At 42.6% G+C, this 19,102-nt stretch overlaps 1 protein-coding gene and 1 long non-coding RNA gene across 2 annotated transcripts; one reads left to right on the plus strand and one right to left on the minus strand.

Moving 5' to 3' along the window:
* Window positions 1-5,594: 5,594 nt before the first annotated feature.
* EIF2S2 (eukaryotic translation initiation factor 2 subunit beta) lies at window positions 5,595-17,103 on the minus strand. Its single transcript, XM_087750018.1, has 9 exons — window positions 16,945-17,103; window positions 12,106-12,286; window positions 11,083-11,186; window positions 9,918-10,053; window positions 9,511-9,611; window positions 8,929-9,077; window positions 7,963-8,019; window positions 6,830-6,915; window positions 5,595-6,068 (listed from the first exon to the last, which is right to left on the minus strand). The coding sequence occupies exons 1-9, from the start codon at window positions 16,957-16,959 to the stop codon at window positions 5,893-5,895; spliced, it is 1,005 nt and encodes a 334-aa protein (XP_087606144.1). The 5' UTR covers window positions 16,960-17,103; the 3' UTR covers window positions 5,595-5,892.
* Window positions 17,104-17,227: 124 nt separating this feature from the next.
* Window positions 17,228-18,338, plus strand: LOC148056508 (uncharacterized). Its single transcript, XR_015703004.1, has 2 exons — window positions 17,228-17,500; window positions 18,140-18,338. It is a non-coding gene; the product is annotated as an uncharacterized LOC148056508 (long non-coding RNA).
* The last annotated feature ends 764 nt before the right edge of the window (window positions 18,339-19,102 follow it).

The raw sequence follows: 19,102 nt of genomic DNA on the forward strand, positions 1-19,102 counted from the left end.
AACCACAGCCTCACACCTAAATAACCACTTCAAAAGAACCCAAGAGATCTTTGCACAGCTCCTTCGGAAGAAAAAGAAATGCAATCCTCCCTACTGGCTGGGACTCATAGGAAAGCAACCCATTGTTTGAGGGTGTCAGAAAGCGTGGAGACAATGCAGGGAAGAAAAATATTTTAAGCTTCATTTCAGATGAGCTCATGTTTCCCAGAACTTATTTTTCCACATTTATGGTGGAAAAAAGGCTATTTTGGTGCTGAACAAAAACATAGCACAAGGCCTGCAGCAGGCTCTGAGGACCACGAACAGTACCGAAAGACCTTTCAGTCCGCAAAACTAAAAACAAGTGAAAATGTATTTTTTACTTGCCTTCTGTGCCTTGCTTTCAGAATGATCACTTCTAGCTTTTCTCCCTGTAACAAAGGCAATAAAACTCCCTTTTCTTTTTCTTTTTTAATGAAAATGAATATTATCAGAAGAGGACTGTAAGACCACATTAGAAGCACCAACATCCAGCTGCGTGACCTAACACTGGTGACAATTAGGGCACAAGCATGGTTTGCCATCTAAGTCACACAGTCCTGCTTCCACTCCAAGTGAAATGTTTCCACATGGGACACAGAAATACACGAAACCTATGGGACGATTACCCGAAGCAGCAAGCAAGGCTGGGGGAAGAAACAAAGGGTTTAAAACTAATTTGCTTTAATACAGAATGCAGAATTAAGGAAGCTGCTTCTGTGTTAGAAAACCCAAAGTCTCTCTGAGCCCAGAGACCCACTATGGAAGATGCAACAGGCTGGAGAGAGAGGTATGCACGCATTTCTGCTGGGTATTTGGCAGAAAAATCATTAAGAACACAGATACAAAGTTATGACTGTTTTATTTCAGAAATATGCAGTTGTTTGCAATATGCAAAAAGGAAAAAGGACGAACTGCAAGCCTACACAGCAAGGAATGAGCCTGGCATTACAGTCACAAGCAGAAGGGAAGCGAGAAAGTGTTTTTCTTCCTGCAAGGAAAAGCCGATTCCTCGTGTCTACCAGGCGGCAATGTGCTTCCAGGGCCAGCTTAAATTTCTGCTTCTGTATAAAGAAGTATGGTTTCTCCCTTGGGCTTGTGACAGAGACTAACAGCACAGGTTCGGCCATATTCTTATATACAGAATATGTAAGAATGTATAGTGTATATATGTATATGATACCTATGTGAATATGTATGTATATCTTACCTATATTCATCTATGGTGAAGAACCTATAGTAAAAGCATAGTTTCCCTAGGCTCTTTCTGAAAACTGAGACTGGCTGAATGGCCTCCGGAGGCACTTGGCTGTCTTCATTATTGACTATAGAAAGAGCTGAAAAAAATGGATTTCTTAGCCAAGGGACTGGAGCCAGGTGAGGTCCCGTCAAGCCAAAGGCTTTTACAGGTGAGATGGCAAGTGTTAAAGATCAGCAAAAGCCCTGGAAACCTGTTTCTCTTTAGGATTCCACAATTTCCAAGTAATATCTTCCTTCAGAAGCCTTTTTCCTTCTCCTGTCACGAGATCATTTAAACAACCGATCAGGATCAGAGCACCCTTTCTTCTCCACCAGCTCTCTGCATTCAAAGGCGTACTGAGGGAAAGGACACATGGAGTTGTGCTCCCTTCTCTACCATAGGATTTTACTGTTTATCCAAAATCCTTTCAACTATTAGCCCAAATTAGAGCCATTTGAGAAGAGTTTTCCCAAGGTTGACAGACACCTGGGACTGGAGCAAGCCGTGACTTAGGTTAACTGCCAAAATGCCCCTATACATGCAGAAAGCAGAACGCGAGGTAGAGCCATATAGGTCCAACCTAACCCTGGCCGATCCCCACAAACATCGTGGGAACCCAAACATCTGCAGACTTTAGCTGTAGGCCCCCTTGGCACTGCTGGAAAAGCCCAAGAGAGACAGGCTTGTCCTAATACCTGACCACTACCTCTAACCTGGGTGTTTCTGGCCATTTTCCTCCAGGGACACCAAACTGCCCATTTTCCCACCATCCGAGTCCTTCACGTTTCTAGGGAAGAGTGAGCTTAGTGGCTGGAAAAATACAACAGTTAACAGGACAGCTCAGAAGGAGGACGTGAAGCCAGACTTACCATCCAGGGTTACAGCAGCCCGTCCAAACTGAGGTCCTGCTTCTGGCAGCGGCCAGAAACCGGTTGCTCAGGGAAGAGCAGCCAGGGTGCAAACCCACGAACTGCGAGGGCAAGCGCTTGTCAGACGGAAAGCTACAGAAAATTATATTCTGCTACTCAGGCAACTTGGGACTAACCTTTACTATGGTGAAAACAATTTAAAAATAGAAAAGCAAGCAATTCTTTTGGAAGCTGGTGTGGCTTTGCAGTTTGTTGTCCATACAGGCTGAAGCTGAACTGGTAATTCTTGTGCAGCTTCTGTTTTGTTAAAAACATCTGTCGTCAGTTCTTTCTCAAAGCCTGGCCTCCCACTTGCTTACTTTTCTATTAGTCTGGTAATCTGGAATAAACCTCTAGCAAAAAAATGAGCAGAGGGGCAGAACATATAGATGGAGAAATGTTATTTAAAACATTAACAGAGAAGTTCTAATGAATCTTAACTGTCAGCATCACACTCAACTTCATATTCTCTTGACTTTCAGAGCTTTCCTGCTGTTTCTATTTCTGTACCTCCTCCGCTAGATACCACCATACGCACTTTCGCTTGACTACAGCCGAATGCTCCATGCAATTCGTGACAAACCTTGTCCTGTTTTCAGCAGCAGCAGCTTTGAAAGCCTGCTTTTTCTTCCCCTTGCTTACAATCTTAGGTGACCAAGTTTCTCTGTCAAGCAGGCCCACGGCTGACACAAGCCAGGGATTTCAGGGCGTGGTGTACATGCCTGGAGGACACAACACGTGATGACCCATGCACAGTACTAACCTGAAATCCCCCCCTTTCAATGACCCTTTTTATAAATGCTTCTGCTTCTTTACCCCATTTCTGGTTATAAAAATACTACTGCTTTAATTAAATCCTTGCTCTGGCCAGAAGCTTCCATGAAAAGTTTAATCTCACTTATTTTCATAATAGCAAACAGTTATTTCAGCAGAACAGAACCACACCACCTCGAAGGCAGCTGATCCCACTGCATCTATACTGAGCCGAGGAACGAGAACTGTTTTCGTTTTACTGGTGACTTCGGTGACCTGAGCAAGGCCACCTAACCCTTTGAGTTCCAGCCCCCCTGACTTAGAGATAAAAGCATTTACCTGGCAAAAGTGGGCTTATAAAGAGATTATTCTTCTCACAAGGGTAGCAGTAAACTTCAGGCTGACTGACAGCAACACGACTTCTGCATAGTTCTCCTAGGGCCTCCAGTGACAAGTCTCAGATTTTCTTTTGCATGTTGTGGGCTGAAAGATGTGTTGCGTATTTACTGCCGGAAAGGAACAGACCTGCAACAGCTTAGATTAGATAAGGTTTAAGAGAATTCTGAGCATGGCAGGAGCCCGGAGAGGAGCAACCCAGCTAAAAATCACTGTGCTCTTTCTTTTTCCCATTCAAACAGGGACTCCGTTCTGCTCTGCAGTCTTTCAGTACCTAAAAAAAATGTAGCTCCCGCATATCCATCAGCACCATACAGCCAATTTTCAACTCGCAGAGAAAAAAGCATGGAGAAACACAGTTCTGTCTGCCTCCAAATACATACCTGCATGCAGACCCAAGGCAAACAAAGCTCCCACCCTATTCTGTTAACAACTCCATCCTTAAGCTGCTGACTTACATTCAGCTTAAGTACAAAACTCTGGTTTTTTGCCTCTGAACACTTCAAACTTACATCAGCCTTACAAGCAGCAAGAGGCGTTTATGTTCATACAACACGTGCGGTAGACTATACTCCTTTTTGAATGGACACTGAGAGAAGGTGTTTGGTTTTTTTTTAAAAAAAAAAAAATCAACTAATATCTGCTCCTAGACACTGAAGACTTTTCATGCATCAGTGAGGTTCCTCCACAGGTAAATTAGAGCCTACAGCTCAAGATGTTTTACTCAAATATTAGTCATCAAAACCAATGCCTTCAGGATTTTATGCACAAACTCAAAATACACCTATAAAATACACGTATAAAGCTCTCCTTTGAGCCAGGAGAGCTCACAGATGATGGGTTTGAACAATTGTTTATTCCTTTATTAACCTGATCTTTTTGATCCAAATAGACTGAAGTCAAACTTTGTATTTAAAGTATGTTAAAGGTATTTGACCCAGGAAAAAAGCAAGCATTTAAAAACAGAAAGTATCATCGTTCTTTAGCTATTTCAGTGCGTCCCAACAGCAAGTCACTAAACCAAAAAAGGCAACTACCACTTCTCCAAAGAGCTTTACTTCCAACAGGAGAACGCCTATTTGTTAGAGAAAAAACAAGAATACAACAATAATGTTACAAGAGGCACTGATCCTGGCTTTATTCACTTAAAGATACATCCAACATTTGTTATAGCTCACTTGAAATTCAAAATGCTTTTAAGAAACCAACCATAAAACCTTGATTTTTGCCTTACAGTGCTGTCAAGTTTTCAAATAGCAAGTGACTGGCTTCCCAGCAAGACTGTGTTCTGTATTAACATACATACAAAGATTAAAACTTGGTAGAAACCCTTCAGTTTCTGATATTTGATGAATTGCATTCAGAATGACCACCAGTTTCTCTGGGGAGGAGGCTACTCTGCTTACCTGCAGGGATGGGTGTCTGGGGTCCTGAGCTACTGCACCTTATCCTGACCCTGTGCCATTCTGGCCATTACATGAAAACTGTCCCCCCTTACGGTACTCAAGAGGGACTTCACTCCCCGTTCGCATCTTTGTACTCAGCGGCTGTAATAAAATTTCTACAGCGCTAGAAAAACTAGTTAGGACAGCACTATGCATGTCCCCTAGAGATTACTGATACTGACTGCTAGCAGAGAGAAGTGCGTGTTATGATCAAGAAGCATAATGTGTTCATTTGGAACTCAAACTACTTGGCAGTATCTTCCGTAAACTCAAGATTCATATAAGACAGTGTGTTGCAGCCATCATATAATGATGTTACCTATATCTTTTTTTTTTTTCTGCATTTAGATTCTTTTTAAAGTGGTAAAGAGTGCAGGACTTAAGAAATATAAACATTTCTCTATTAGAAATTGCAAAATTTAGTACTATGACACTATGAAAGCTTACAGTACAGTTTATCAATTCTATGTTACGATTCAGCATCAATATGGTGTCTGAACTATCTCAGAGCTACATTCTGCCTAATTAAGCAGTATCAACATGTCCTGATGTCACTTTCTGTGCAAAATGCATTCCCATATTAACGTGGCTATAAAAGCATGAGCAGTTCTCATGTTGGTATATCGTTCCTGTGACTTTTTGAGACTGGTTTCTCTGTTTAATGATAGCCTAACTAAAAATAAGCTTGTTATGTAAAAGCAAAATAACGTTTATCTTAAACTTTATTCTGGGTCTTGGCCATAGTTCAGTGACATGATCTGCAGAACAACACGCCAACCATTCCCATGAGCTGTTTAAAGAGGAAACTGAAGGAAAAATCCAAATCGAAGACACTCACTGTTATAGTATCTTTAATTTATCTCGTGTTTTACAGAAGTCTGAACGGATTAAAAAGCACCTCCTTTCCCACCATGTTCCTTACAGTTGGTAAAATATATTCAATGAGCAAATGTATGTGAACAGCTTGAGGATCTGCATCTTGCAAGGATTTCACAGACCAATCAATCAAAAGCCAAATTTCTTGTAGTTTTTACAATCTTGTTTTAATACAATGGTAAATCCATTCAGATTGTAAACCTGTCCAGTCATATCTCCCCAGAACACTTTGCAAAATCCAGTGTTGATTAGCAAACTAGTTAGCTTTGGCACGGAGCTGTGCTCTCTTGCCTGTGACAGCCTGGAAACCAGTTTTGATGCTGGCGACGGAGCAGCGAGAGTGGCAGGTCTCACACTGCAAGAAATATAACCTGGTGTCCTTCTGTAGGATTGTGTCTGGTGACCGACACGTATGACAGGTGACATACTCCTCTGCAGAAAAGGAATTAAGTTGCAGTTAAAAGACAATGCGTTATCAGTGGACAAGTCACCACTTCTTCAGCCTTTAAACAGTTGTCTTGAAAGGCTGCTCAAATGCATCTACTAACTTAGAAGTGGCTTACTATGAAAACCACAGAGGTTGAGGCAACCTAAAAATTCCCCCATTCCCAGGTTAATAAAGACTACGTTTCATATGGTACATTATGCACTGACACTGGTGTTTTAAAAATAATAACAACCGTTAAGACTTCCCACTGGCGTAAGACTTCCCACTTCCGTAGCTTCCTCTGCTGAAACAGCATTCCCAGATGTCAGCAACTTTTGTACAGACACAGCACTAAAGCAGTGTTTTTTGTTACATATAATCTGTGAGTCCTCTGACCACCAGTGACACACACACTGTATTTGTTAATTAACGTGTACAACAGACTAAAATTAACAATTACTGTTATTTTCCATAGTCCTCATCAAAGCCAAGAAACGAAAGTCAGATGAAAACAAGCAGTTCTCAAATGCTCTTCCTGTTTTCCTCAGGATGTTTTAGTGCCAGGACAGAGTACAACCTATGTGCTTATTATAACCATGGTAGAACCACCTGTACTTGAATTATTCCATTATAAAGCTGCAGCAAAGTTGTAGCTTCTTAGCACAGAATCTCCACAGCATGCACACAGATGCGGGCCATACATGGGCCACTGGTCATCAAAAGGGGTCTGAGAGAACTCTATAGTGGAAAAGGGAGTTATACTTACTAATATATCTTCTCAAGACATTTTCTATCTGTTTTTGCTGGAATCTTCCTTTGATTACAAGTTGGTTGTTGCCATCTATTGAGCCACTAATTTAAAAGAAAAATTAATTATTTGATTTGCAGAAGACGTCAAGCGTTAAAACAAGTCAGGAACATGAAGCAAGATAACAATGCATTCTTTAAGATAAGAGTAAGCCAGAATTACTTTGTGGAAAAAACATGCAAAATTCTGAAGGTACTTAAAAACCCACAGGAAGTTTTGCCCAAGCATAACCCTCGCTGCAGTAAAAGCAAACTCCAGCAGAGATCAGCCTCCTAGTTAAGCTACCCAATCAGAAGAAATTACAGAATTGAGAATTAACACCTGCTTATCTCACAGAAGCAACCAAGACAACTCCCTAGTAAAGTGTAATATGACTAATAAGATCCTCTGCTAGCCATTCTGATGCAGTAAGTTGAATGTTTTTTCACATTATGGTTTCTACGTTTTTGTTTAAGTTGTCTGGAGCTGAAGAGACTCCAAAGCCCAATCAAATGGGCATTTGTTATATACACATTGCAATTAGACTCCTTGATTCTCTGCGTCTCCATATAACAACATTGTAGTCTGCAACAGAGAAATGAATCGGCAACCAGAAAGAACACCACCACAATATGAGATCTTTGGTAAAAGGCATATAAAATGAACACTGTTTTTATGCTAAGACAGGTGGATTTAACTGCAGCATTCGACAGAATAACTAGCTACAGGCCGACAAGACTTGCCATTAGGTAGTCAGGCATTCTCTCTTCCCTAGCCATCTATCATCTGTCTGCCTTAGGTTGATACGAGCCACAGAGCCACCCTCACCGATTATGGCAAACAGCTCTGCTATCAGAGCATCTTTGAGAACGGTCCCAAACAGAGAATTCAAATCCTGTTCCCTGGGACTTATAGTTTCCCTCTGCACCTCTTCCCTAAGATAATACCTCTTCAATCACCCAGCACAGCATCTATGTGCAGGGAAGAAAAGCCTGATGTTCAAGCATATATATATACAGACCTAAACACAAGAATTTTATTTTTGATCAATGTCAACTATGTTGCCATTGCTTCCTACATGCATAAGCACATACATAGCCCGGTAGCCTTACCTTGTACCCAATTCTGCCAACAAAAATGCCAGGAGATGTTTTGGCTGACGATGTAATCTAAAAATAAAGTAAGGATATGTTTAACCTTCCCCCTTCAGAGAAATTTGATATTTATACAGGACTGGCAGGCTAAAACGATCTTAAATTACCAAGTTTAAAAGGGGGCAGTGCCAGAGGGTCTGCACCAAAGAGCACAGGCAGACAATGACTGAGGACACAAGAAAGCTGAATAGTCCACAAAAAACCCCACCATCCCCCCTAAACCAAACTCACAATTACAGTAACTATAAGTTTTCTATTTGAGATTTTTCCATTCTTACTCTCCCGTCCCCCTGCCATTCCCTGAAAAAGTGTTACTAGCTACCATTAAAAATTCACTTCCGTTTACTACCCAGATCCTCAGTATGATTTTGTCAGGACTGTTTTCTGGCACGCTTACAAAACAAATCAGATACACATTCCCCAAAGTCCCCACAAAGAATAGAACTGCCTTCACAAGAAATAATTAAGACATAGAAAGCACTGCAGAAAACAGTGGAAAAAAATTACTGAGCTCCATACCATTTGCCAAGAGAATAGTATCTGTAGTCAGCTCAAATTAGAAAGAACTTTCCCCACCCCTCTGCCCAAGACTTGCAAACAAATATTACTGGTGACCCAACGACAGACTTGATAGAAGCCAATGAACTCACAAAAGGTTTAGTTTCAGTCCATGAGGCCCATGTAGCAAGCCTACCATTTTCATAATTTAAGTATAGAATAAGAAATTATCTCAGTAAATCATCTTCATAAATATCTTCTCACAGAGAAGTGTAGAGGAAATGAGCAGTAGGATTGAAATAGTTTTCAGTGTACTTCTGGTTTGCCATAGTCTTTTGACAGAAAACATGCATTCAGCACAACAGCCAACAGCACAGGAAAGTGCATTCATCTGCTATTCCTGGGAAATCTAAAGAGGAAACTTACAATTTGCAGATATCTGTAAAGTTGACAAAAGATGTTTTCTTGGTCCCTACTCTTACAACCTGCGGAGGCTTCATGACAAATTTTCGTTTTTCTCCAGCTACCATATCTGGGTTTTTTTCCCGCATGATGTTAAATACTCTATTGAGCAACTGCAAAAAAAGGGATTCAACATGAATAAATATCTTGCATTTCTCAAATGAAGTCCCTCACTTATAAAAATGCTTGAAACAGCGTTCACAATGAATATTACACTGTCTTTGCCCATTAGCATTTCCCCATATGCTTTTGAACACAGACGTAAAAAAACGTTCTGATAAATGCAAAATATAAAAGCTGTTTCCCCACGGGTTTACTTCATAATCTACAAGTACCTCAGCCTATTTGCAGAGGCGTTTTAACTATCACTAACATTGCCCTATATGAAAATTAACTGTGATAAAAGATGTGCTTTGTTGTTTTTCTGTTCGTGAGCTTCTGACTACAAGTCCTTTAAGTTAGAAATAGGACATAGGAGCATAAGGTCCTGCTCTACTGATGCACATCAACACGGAAAATATTTTTTAAAAGTCTTTTGAGCATTACCTCATCATATGTGTAGTCCCTTTCTGAGCCTGCCCACGCAGGTCCTGACTGAAGGCTAAAAGAAATTCCATCATCTTTTTTGCTATCTTCATCCTCAAAAGCTGTAAAGAAAGTTGTTTGGGATTCATTAAGAAGAAAAGAAACATTCTTTAACCTCATGCTTACATTGTTTCTAAAAGGCACATCAAAGAAGATTCCACTAAGATGTGGACACAAGTCTTCTCTGTTTGTCTGCCTACAAGGGACGCCAGCACTCATGGCAAAGTTATACAAGTGCTTTTATAGAACATTTTTCTGATAAATAAATTAATTTTGAAACAAAAAAGGCACTTGAACAGAATTTATTCACCTACAACACAGACTACATTTCACTTGCAACATCTCATTGAGCTAGGTTATACTTTTACCTTCATCCTTCTCCATTATCTCATCTTCATCTGGAAACTTCACATTCTTCTTTTTCTTCTTTTTATTGCCCAGCATGATATCAAGGTCATCTTCAGGTTCTACTGCCTCTGGCACATCTCCTTCAATTTTCAAGTCCTGCAAAGAAATAATAAGGCTATAGTTTACAGTATTAAACACAAATTAAACACTCCATTGCACAGCATTAGAAATAATACTAGTAGAACACTATACTAGATGAATACTAGTAATATCCACCACAATCCTGAAACATAACAGATAAGAACTGAAGTAAAGCATGTTGAAGAGGGCACTGCACTACTACCATGAAGTAGCGCTAGATTTTTATCTTCTGGTCTAACTTCTGGCTGGTCAAGAACAAGGTCATGCTATGCTTACCTAAAGGCATCAGCCATTTTAGAGCATAAGGGAACAAAACACCCTATATGCCAGACAATAAGGTAAGGCAAAGCTGTGCTGCCTGCAGCCAGTCCAATTTGTTACCACAATTCTGCACGTGTAGAGAACACAGAGCAAGCATTTTGCCTGTCTGGGACAGATCAGAGGGACATTTTCTTAACGAAAACACAGAATTCAAAGAAGAGGTTTACACATAACGTAACATTCTCTTGCTCTTTGGGCTTGCCAGTTACACTGACACGTGATACAAAAACACAACTTGGAATAAAACTTGAGAAGAGTAAAAATATCTCATACACCTTCTGTAACACGGAACAGCAGCCAATCATTTCTGAAGAAAACGCCAGAGTAAAACCAGATTTCTTAGCAGATATATACCCTTTATTTGAAGGGCTGGCCTTTAGAGGACTATTCTGTCCACGGCTTCTGACATCCATTTACTTCTCTCACCCCAAAAGACAATTAGCCTTGATGCTTGCTAGTCAACCCTTACTACAGATTGCAGAGTTACTTGCTCATTGTGCAGATCAGTTAGATTTTTTTACTTCTGGACAAAAAGCCCTGCAGGAGCAACATGTTCAGCAGAACCTGCTATATACGCAGGACACAGTGAAATGTAAGTTTCATTATTAACTGCACTAAGACACAAGGACAGACTCAAAACAACCCCTGCACTGTCAATCCTGAGAAAATGAAAGCAAGAAAGTTTTCAGCCATAGACAAGATGGCCTAGTTATGTAAACAAACCTTTACACCTTCTTCTGCTTCATCTATATCAAATATCTTTTTTGTTTTTTTCTTCTTTTTCTTTTGATTGAAGAAGTTCAAATCATCCAGGTCATCTGTTGCATCTAGAAAACAAGGAATTGCCCAAAGAAGTATAACTGTAGAAACAGGTTAGACATTGGGGTTTCTAATTTACACCCAAATCTTCAAAACATTACAGTAAGACATAAGCAATGATCTACAGCCCCTACAGATATCCTTCAGGTTTTAAACAGGTCATTCCCCTCTACCCCCAAATACCTCAGTACTATTTTACAGTTTCTGCATCTTCTAACTACATTTTCTTATCTTTTACGTGCTTAATCTTTCTTTCTGCTGTACAAGAGAAACTAGCCACATTTGTCATTATAGTAGAGATGTTTGAAAAAAATGATAACTGTAGGAGGAAGGTATAGTTTCTTTGGTCTACTGCAGGTGCCAATTTTATCAACGAACTGGATTTAAGTTAACAGCATTCCCTGAATCAGGTCATCTTCAAATGACATTGGCCTCAATTTAAAAAGCAAGGTTATATACACAATCGCAAGCTTATTTCCTGAAAGATTCCAAAGAACACTCTAGTTATCACATTCACAGTTGTCCAAAAACTAGAAACCCTTTTAGCCATATTTCTGTTATTCATACTATTGCTTAATTGTTCAAATGAAAACCAGCCATAATTGTGGAATTACTGCAACAACTGCATGTGGAAGATTTAAAACTTCCTGCTAACTATTTTAGGGATTCTCTTTTCATTGTCTCACACAAAAGACTCTCAGTCAGGAAAGCGGAATTTACATAAGCCACTGGTAGCTTGCTGGATGTCTATGAACATGATTTCAAGCAGGAGGGAAATATGCCCTCCAAATCAGCAGCAGAGTATTACTCACAAGCCTCTAAACAAACTAAGGCCCCAGCATCATACACTGCCAAATTCTTGAAATGGGCTTGTAGTCTCAAAATACAAAATACATTTGAGAGTTTATCTAGGTGGATTCACTTTACCTTTCTTCCTGCTGTCTTCTTCGTCTGCTTCAACATCTTTGTCTTCTGTTGGCTCTGGTTCAACTTCTTTTGTTTCTGATTGCTGAGTCTCTTCCGCTTGTGTATCCCCTCCTTCCTCATCCAACATAAAGGGCTTCTTCTTTTTCTTCTTCTTCTTGCTCATAGTGGGATCAAAAATCATCTGTAAAAGTCAACAGTTCCTTAGCAGCATAATAATCATTACCATAATACATCATAAGCATAATATATCATAATCATAATTTATAAATATTAAATACTTAAAGGTGTTAGAACACCTGTAAATTTTCTCAACATTCCTTCAGTTACCCAAACTGTTCCATGGCTTCAATCTCAACTAGGGATTTTTCCAGCTCCGTAACAATGTAATACAACTTAGCTGACTCGAAACAGTGATTACACAGGCTTCTTTAAAAACATCATAGATCTTGTCCCAAGGCATAACTGACGTGACCAATTACAAGAGAAGACTGCTTGACAGTTTAGAGCTTCTGCTGCTTTTCCTAAGATAGTCCAAGTTTCTTGCCATCTATGTATTAGTTCAGATGAAAGTATATTAAAGCTGTCAATCTTTGACAGACTAGCTACCAGCTACTTCTCCGTTTTATTATCATTATGGACTCAAATTTTGAAGTAAGACTATGTGAAACAATCACTGAACCACTCAGCATCAGAAAAAAATTTATGCACACCTATACCACAGAGCCTGATTACATGTCGGTTACACTTTGTACTTCCATTTGTAACACATCAATTTCCAGATTTATTAAAAGCCAAGATTTGCCAACAACTCTCTTGACAAGAATGCTTTGGACTAGGGAGAAACCTAGGAGGGGCTGGTGATAGAGCAAGACCTGTATCAGCTCTCAACACTATGAAATAGCAAAGGTCTCATCCTTTTGCCCCCACAGGTGAGAAACTGGAGCTCAGAGACCAAGTGATTAAAAGCAGTTAATGAGTTCTTTAGCCAGCCAAGCAGCTCAATTCACCTAGTCTGACTGTGAAGAAGGCACTAACCCCAAGACTCACTTTTAACCTATCCATCATCTGTGGACCTGAGATAATTAATACATGAGCTCTTCAGTTTTCCAGCAAAGGAATGCCTCTTACTATTTTCACTTAAGATGCAAGTTTGGCATCATAGCTATTGGTCAGTTTTGTTACATGTATCTGGCCATATTTTCACACATTTTCACATATTTAATACATCAATGAGAATACTTAATGAGACTCTTCCTCCGGGTTTTCTTATCGAGCAATCGAAGAGTGTTCTCACAGACAGTTAAAATTCAGCATCATGAAGTTTGAGGGTTTCCCTCCCCCCATGAAGCAATCTTTTCCTTGCAATTCTTATGCTCCTACACATGATATCCTTGTGATATTCTTCCAATTTTCTGGAACTTACATGTTTCATAAAGGCTCTGAAAGGCAGTAAACTGCACATATGGGAGTGTGAAGCACAGCATCACAAAAGTATCCACATATATGGGACACTGAAGTTCGAAGCTTCCAAACTGCTGAAGTGCGTCTTTAGTTGTACACACTGAGCTAGAACAATTACCAAAAAAGTTCTGTCAGAGGGCTTCCCTCTAATGCTTAGACACACGTATGAATCATGCACACTAATCAAAGAATGCGCACAACCAGTTACACTGTCTGCTGGCTTCCTCTTGCAACCTCCACAGTCTGCTGAAACAGAAGGAAAGCTGCCTGCATAGACAAGAGTCCACAGTTTTGGGAATAAGCACACGAACACCAGTTTCAAGATCATGACTCATTTCAATGAAGAAGCTTTGCAAGACTCTGAAGAGCTTTATATCTTCTCACATGATTAAGCAAACATAAGATTATGCTTAGATCGGGTGTAATAACATCTAAGAAGGAACCAGCCCATCCACCCCAAATCACTCTTTGCGAAGAAAAAGACGTCTTTCATCGTGAACCACCATAAAGCATATCTTGTGTCTACAAGAGACAGAATGTCTCTTCAGCAGTAGCACGCTAAACTGAAGTTAACACAAGGAAAACTTCTAGACGCAGGAGATTGTTTTAAAGCTGAAAAAACAATGTAGCTGGCCTTGAACAGAGCACTGCTCTGAAGGTCCACTCCATCCAGTGAGGTCAAGCCAAGCTTCTACAAACTTAAGATCTAGTCATAACATGCTAACTGCTTTCAGGAAACTAATATTAGAGTTCCACAACCTGAGAAGGAGGTCTATGCCTGAAATATTTTGTTCATCAAGAGCTTCAATGAAAACTAATCAGGAGTCTTAGGTCACACATGCTTTAACAAATCACGATATAAACTAACCAGCCTGATAACCAGGCTATTCCGTATTTTGCCTTTCTGTGCTAGACGTTTCAGAAATTTCTTCATCCCTTTTCTCTGTTCAGTATGTTTGATTAGTCAAAGCATTATGACACCATTTAAGCACTGAAAAACTCCACAAAGTTGTAGGCCCTCTGCTGAAGGGACTGTAGTCCCCAGTCCAAATACACCAATACTACCCTTTCCGGTGTAGAAATGGTTAAAAATGTCTGTCCTGTTTCTGCTCTCAGAGCCAAATTCCCATATGGGGTTCTCTCTTCTGTAGACCACACAGTTCTTTCTCACATCTAGCTCCATATATCTATTCTTTATTTCAAACAACTACACAGTCAAAATCCCAACTTACAGAAAATGAGCAAGTGAAAGAAAGGGGGGGGGGGGGGGGAGAGGAAAAAAAAAAAAAGAATCAAAGCTTCATAGTCCAAATGTAACTCTCAAGACAGAAGCCAACATTACTCTAAACTGCTGTGACAGTGACAAATGATGGGGATTCTAACAGAGGTCACAATCCCATTTCATTAGTCTGAATAAACACAGTCACATCTACAAAGCAGACAGCAACTCTGCACTGATAGTTCAGGTATCCTTACACTACACTGAGTTGATGTCTATGATGGAGTGCAAAATTAAGACCAATCTGCACCTGAACACTCTGGCTGCTCAAAATACAGCATTCTCTAATAGTATTTCCTAGAGCTTCATAAAACTACAGGGCCGGAAGAACTTTTAGATATCTAGTAGGATTTTTAATAAAGCAAATAGATGTTAATGGACTGCTTCCCCTTGCAAATAGGGCCTGTGTTGCCTCTGCTGTGCCACACTTCCGAGCAGCACTCAGACAGTAGATGTTTCTACCAAGGAGTTTCATTTTGTACACAGCTCTGAAAATTTTAAGCTACAATCTGATGCAACAAAACAAGTTTTGCAACATCTATACCAGATTAAGGTGCAAATTTGTCTTCATGTGTCTTCACCCTCCTCAACTTCATAGGATCATTGGCTTTAAAAAGATTCACCAACTTAACGCCAGTAACAAACTGTTTGGCTCCTAACAACCAGATATACAGAAGTTCTGGAAGGCGTGCGCTCGCTCGCTCGCTCACCTACGCTAGCCAGAAGATCTAACAGTGACAGTTCAACTGTGGTATCCGCTACCATTTTTATTCTCTCTCAGTCTGCTACAAAAAGCAATCCAGAGGTGTAACTTTACTGTACTAGATGTTCCTGATATCACCTCAATGTCAGAAAAAATGCATTATGCAAGAAAAATAATTTTACTGACACTTAAACTAAATCCAAACGGGGAAACTCCAGACGAACCATTCTGTGGTCCTATGACCACCCGAGACAGAAGGCATCTGATGCAAGGATTCCTGGGTCCTAATTTCTGGAACCAGAATACAACCTAGACATTAAAACTGCAGTTCCAGGGACACAATTAGGCATAAAAATGCAGTACATCCATTCCAGACATTAAAGTAGCTGAATAAGTCAGTCTCAGCTACCATTAAAATAATTAGTAATTACACTAGTTCTCCTTTATTACATAGGACAAATTATGACTCGCCCGCCTCCAAGGCTAGAGTGATCGCTTTGTTCAGAAGGAAGCAAGCTACACAGGTATTTTAAACGCCACCAGAAAGAAGATACAAGACTAAAAGCAGCCACCTCATGGATTCAGCCAGTGCAGTTCCTGCCAGGCTATACAGTCATCCATCATGGTGCTTATAACCTCATGCATGTAAAGCTTTCCTTTTCCCCACGACAGCAACTGAAATGAGGTTAGTAAAGGCACCAGGACGTGCCACCTACAATACTTGAAAAATTTCTCAGAGACAGATGTATCTACTTCCCTGGAAGTGCGCCTGAGCAAACACCATCAGATCCGGAAAACCTGAAGTTATCGTTTGTTAAGATGTAGCTATTTAGCTCTTGGGGTGAAAACACAAGATCTTAAAGCGCCAGAAAGAGAGAGCGGTAAGTAAACTGACTAAACGCTAAATATCGCTAGAAGAGCGGGAAACACGATGGAGAAGGGGTGGCGGGGAGATCTGCCTTCCTCCCCGGCCTTCCCCGGCAGAACCCGGGGAGCTCCACACCAGTTTTAGGCCTCCCCACGATGCGCAGAGCCAGACCGCAGCCGCGGGCCGGGCGGGACCCCGCAAGCGCGCAGAGGCCGGGAAGGCTCCCGGCGAAGGCGCCAGGCCCCCACCCGGCCCGGCCTCCGCCCCGCGCACCGAGCGGCGGCCGCGGCCTCCCCTGCTCAGGGAGGGCGGCGAGCGGGGCAGCGGCCGGTGCCGCCCGGCGGGGCCGCGGGACCCGTGCGCCGCCGCCCGCCCGAGCGCGGAGGCGCCGGCTCCGGCCCAGGGCGGAGGCCGCGCTCGCTGCCCGGCGCAGGCCTCAGGCCCGCTCTCCCACATGGCGGCGGGGCCTCGGCCGCGGCGCAGGCCTCTAGCCCGTCTCCCTCGAGGCCGGCGGCCGCCGGGTCTCACCTCGTCGCCCGACATGGCTGCGGCCGGGCTCGGAGCGGTGCGGGAGGCGGGCGGAGCGGCGGGCGCTCAGGGACGCGGTCGACCGGTACCCGCGACCGCCGCGCTCGCCTCTTGCATCAGCGCTCCCCTCCCCCGCAGCGCCGCGCCGCGCATGCGCCTCCCGCCGCGGCGCCTGGCGGGAGTTGTCGTTTCCGGAGCGGCGCGGCCGGAAGGCGCCGTGGCGGGGGCCGCTGCCTCCCCCTCCGCGCTCCCGGGTGCCTCAGGAGCGGCGCGGCCGGCAGGGCAGCGATCGTCGCCCGGTGCTCGGCACTGGTGAGGCCGCCCCTCGAATCCTGTGTTCGGCCCCTCACCCCAAGGCGGCCATGGAGGGGCTGGAGCGTGGCCAGAGCAGGGCAGCGAGGCTGGGGCAGGGGCTGGAGCACAAGGCTGGGGAGGAGCGGCTGGGGGAGCTGGGGGTGCTCAGCCTGGAGAAGAGGAGGCTGAGGGGAGCCCTCATCGCTCTCTACAACTGCCTGAAAGGAGGCTGGAGCTGGGGGGCGTCGGTCTCTTCTCCCAGGTAACAAATGATAGGACAAGAGGAGACAGCCTCAAGTTGTGCCAGGGGAGGTTTAGATTGGGTATTAGGAAAAATTTCTTCACTGAAAGCGTAGTCAACCGCTGGCACAGGCTGCCCAGGGAAGTGGTTGACTCCCCATCCCTGGAGGTATTTAAAAGATGGGTAGATGTGGTGCTTAGGGACATGGTTTAGTGGTGGACTTGGTAATGCTAGCTTAACGGTTGGGCTTGATGATCTTAAAGGTCTTTTCCAACCTAAACAATTCTATAATTGAGGCGGCTCCAGCAGGCACCTCCATCCAGGCTCGTTCGGGCAGCGGCCACCGCGACCATTGCTGTTGGCATGACAGTTGGGGGGACATGGCGGCAGGGCCCTCATAAACTCAGGGCTGTGTGACCTCTTTGGTGTTCACAGAGCACCTCTTCCCAGGGTTTATTGGGCCCACAAAGAGTAGCATTTCTTTCCTAGATTTATTGCACACAAAAGCAAATAGGGAATAGGAGGCATGTGTATCAGAAAATGGCAGGGCTGAGGCACAGGGGAGGGAGAGAACTGGGGGGTTGCTCTGGTCAAAGTGGGGGTGAAATGCAATACTGCTTTGTCCATCATTAAAAAAGCAGACCTTCCTTCCAACCCCAGAATCACAGACTCCTTGGCATAGGAAAGGACTTCTGGAGGCCGTGTGGTCCAGCCTGCTTGCTCATGCAGTCAGCTAGAACAGCTTGCTCAGGACCTTGTCTTGTTGGGTTTTGAATATCTCCAAGGATGGGGACAGCACAACCTCTCTGGGCAACCTGTTCCACAATCTTCACAATAAAAACATTTTTTCTGTGTTTAAGTAGAATTTCCTGTATTTCAGCCTGTGGCTGCTGCCCCTTGTCCTGTCACCCAGAAGAGTCTGCCTCTGTCTTGTTTACCCTGCTCTGTATATACATTGATAAGATCCCCCTGAGCCTTCTCTTTTATAGGTTTGACAGTCCAGGCTCTCAGCTTCTCCTCACATGTCAGATGCTCCAATCCCTTAGTCCTTCTTCCTTGTTCCATTTCCCTAATACTAGCTAATAAAAGAATATGGCACTAATACACAACAGAATTACTTACCATGAAGTATGTGTTAAAATTCTGCTTCTCAACCAACTCTTTGAAATTAAAAGGTCATCCATTTCGTGCAAGATTTAGTGTTAAAGCAGAGCCATCAGCCCAAACATTGTTACGGGGTGTTTTACATTTTAGTATTTCCAGACCATTTGCATTCTTGGAGTCCCATAACTTACCATTATGTGATGTAAACTTGCACTATTCCTTTTACGCTAGCGGGAGATTATGCATACTATTTCACTGAACTTTTTAATCACCTACAAGAAAAGACTGCCCATCTGTCTATCCTTGGTCTTCCTTTCATCTACCTTTCTTACTTGCCTCCGTTGAAAATGAGGACACCCAGTATACTCCGTATGCAAAACCATCAGTTTGGAGACATAGCAGGCACCAGGACAGGATCAGTTTTAGCTTTTCCCAGTATGACTAAAATATTTTTCTGTTAAAACTCTGAAAACCAACTTCAAAAGATTACTTTCCTTTCTTGCTTCAATACCACCACAT

The sequence above is a fragment of the Nipponia nippon genome, unplaced genomic scaffold (genome assembly GCF_047370975.1).
Source record: "Nipponia nippon isolate SJK-2023a ecotype South Korea unplaced genomic scaffold, ASM4737097v1 scaffold_13, whole genome shotgun sequence".
In the NCBI taxonomy this organism is placed as follows: Eukaryota; Metazoa; Chordata; class Aves; order Pelecaniformes; family Threskiornithidae; genus Nipponia; species Nipponia nippon.

What these genes read in the sequence shown, in the direction of transcription:
- EIF2S2 (XM_087750018.1), bottom strand. An exon ending in AAGCAGAAGAAGGTGTAAAG is followed by an intron (nt 10,054 to 11,082) that starts GTTTGTTTACAT and finishes ATTTCTTTGCAG; the next exon opens with GACTTGAAAATTGAAGGAGA. An exon ending in GGGACTACACATATGATGAG is followed by an intron (nt 9,078 to 9,510) that starts GTAATGCTCAAA and finishes CTTTTTTTGCAG; the next exon opens with TTGCTCAATAGAGTATTTAA.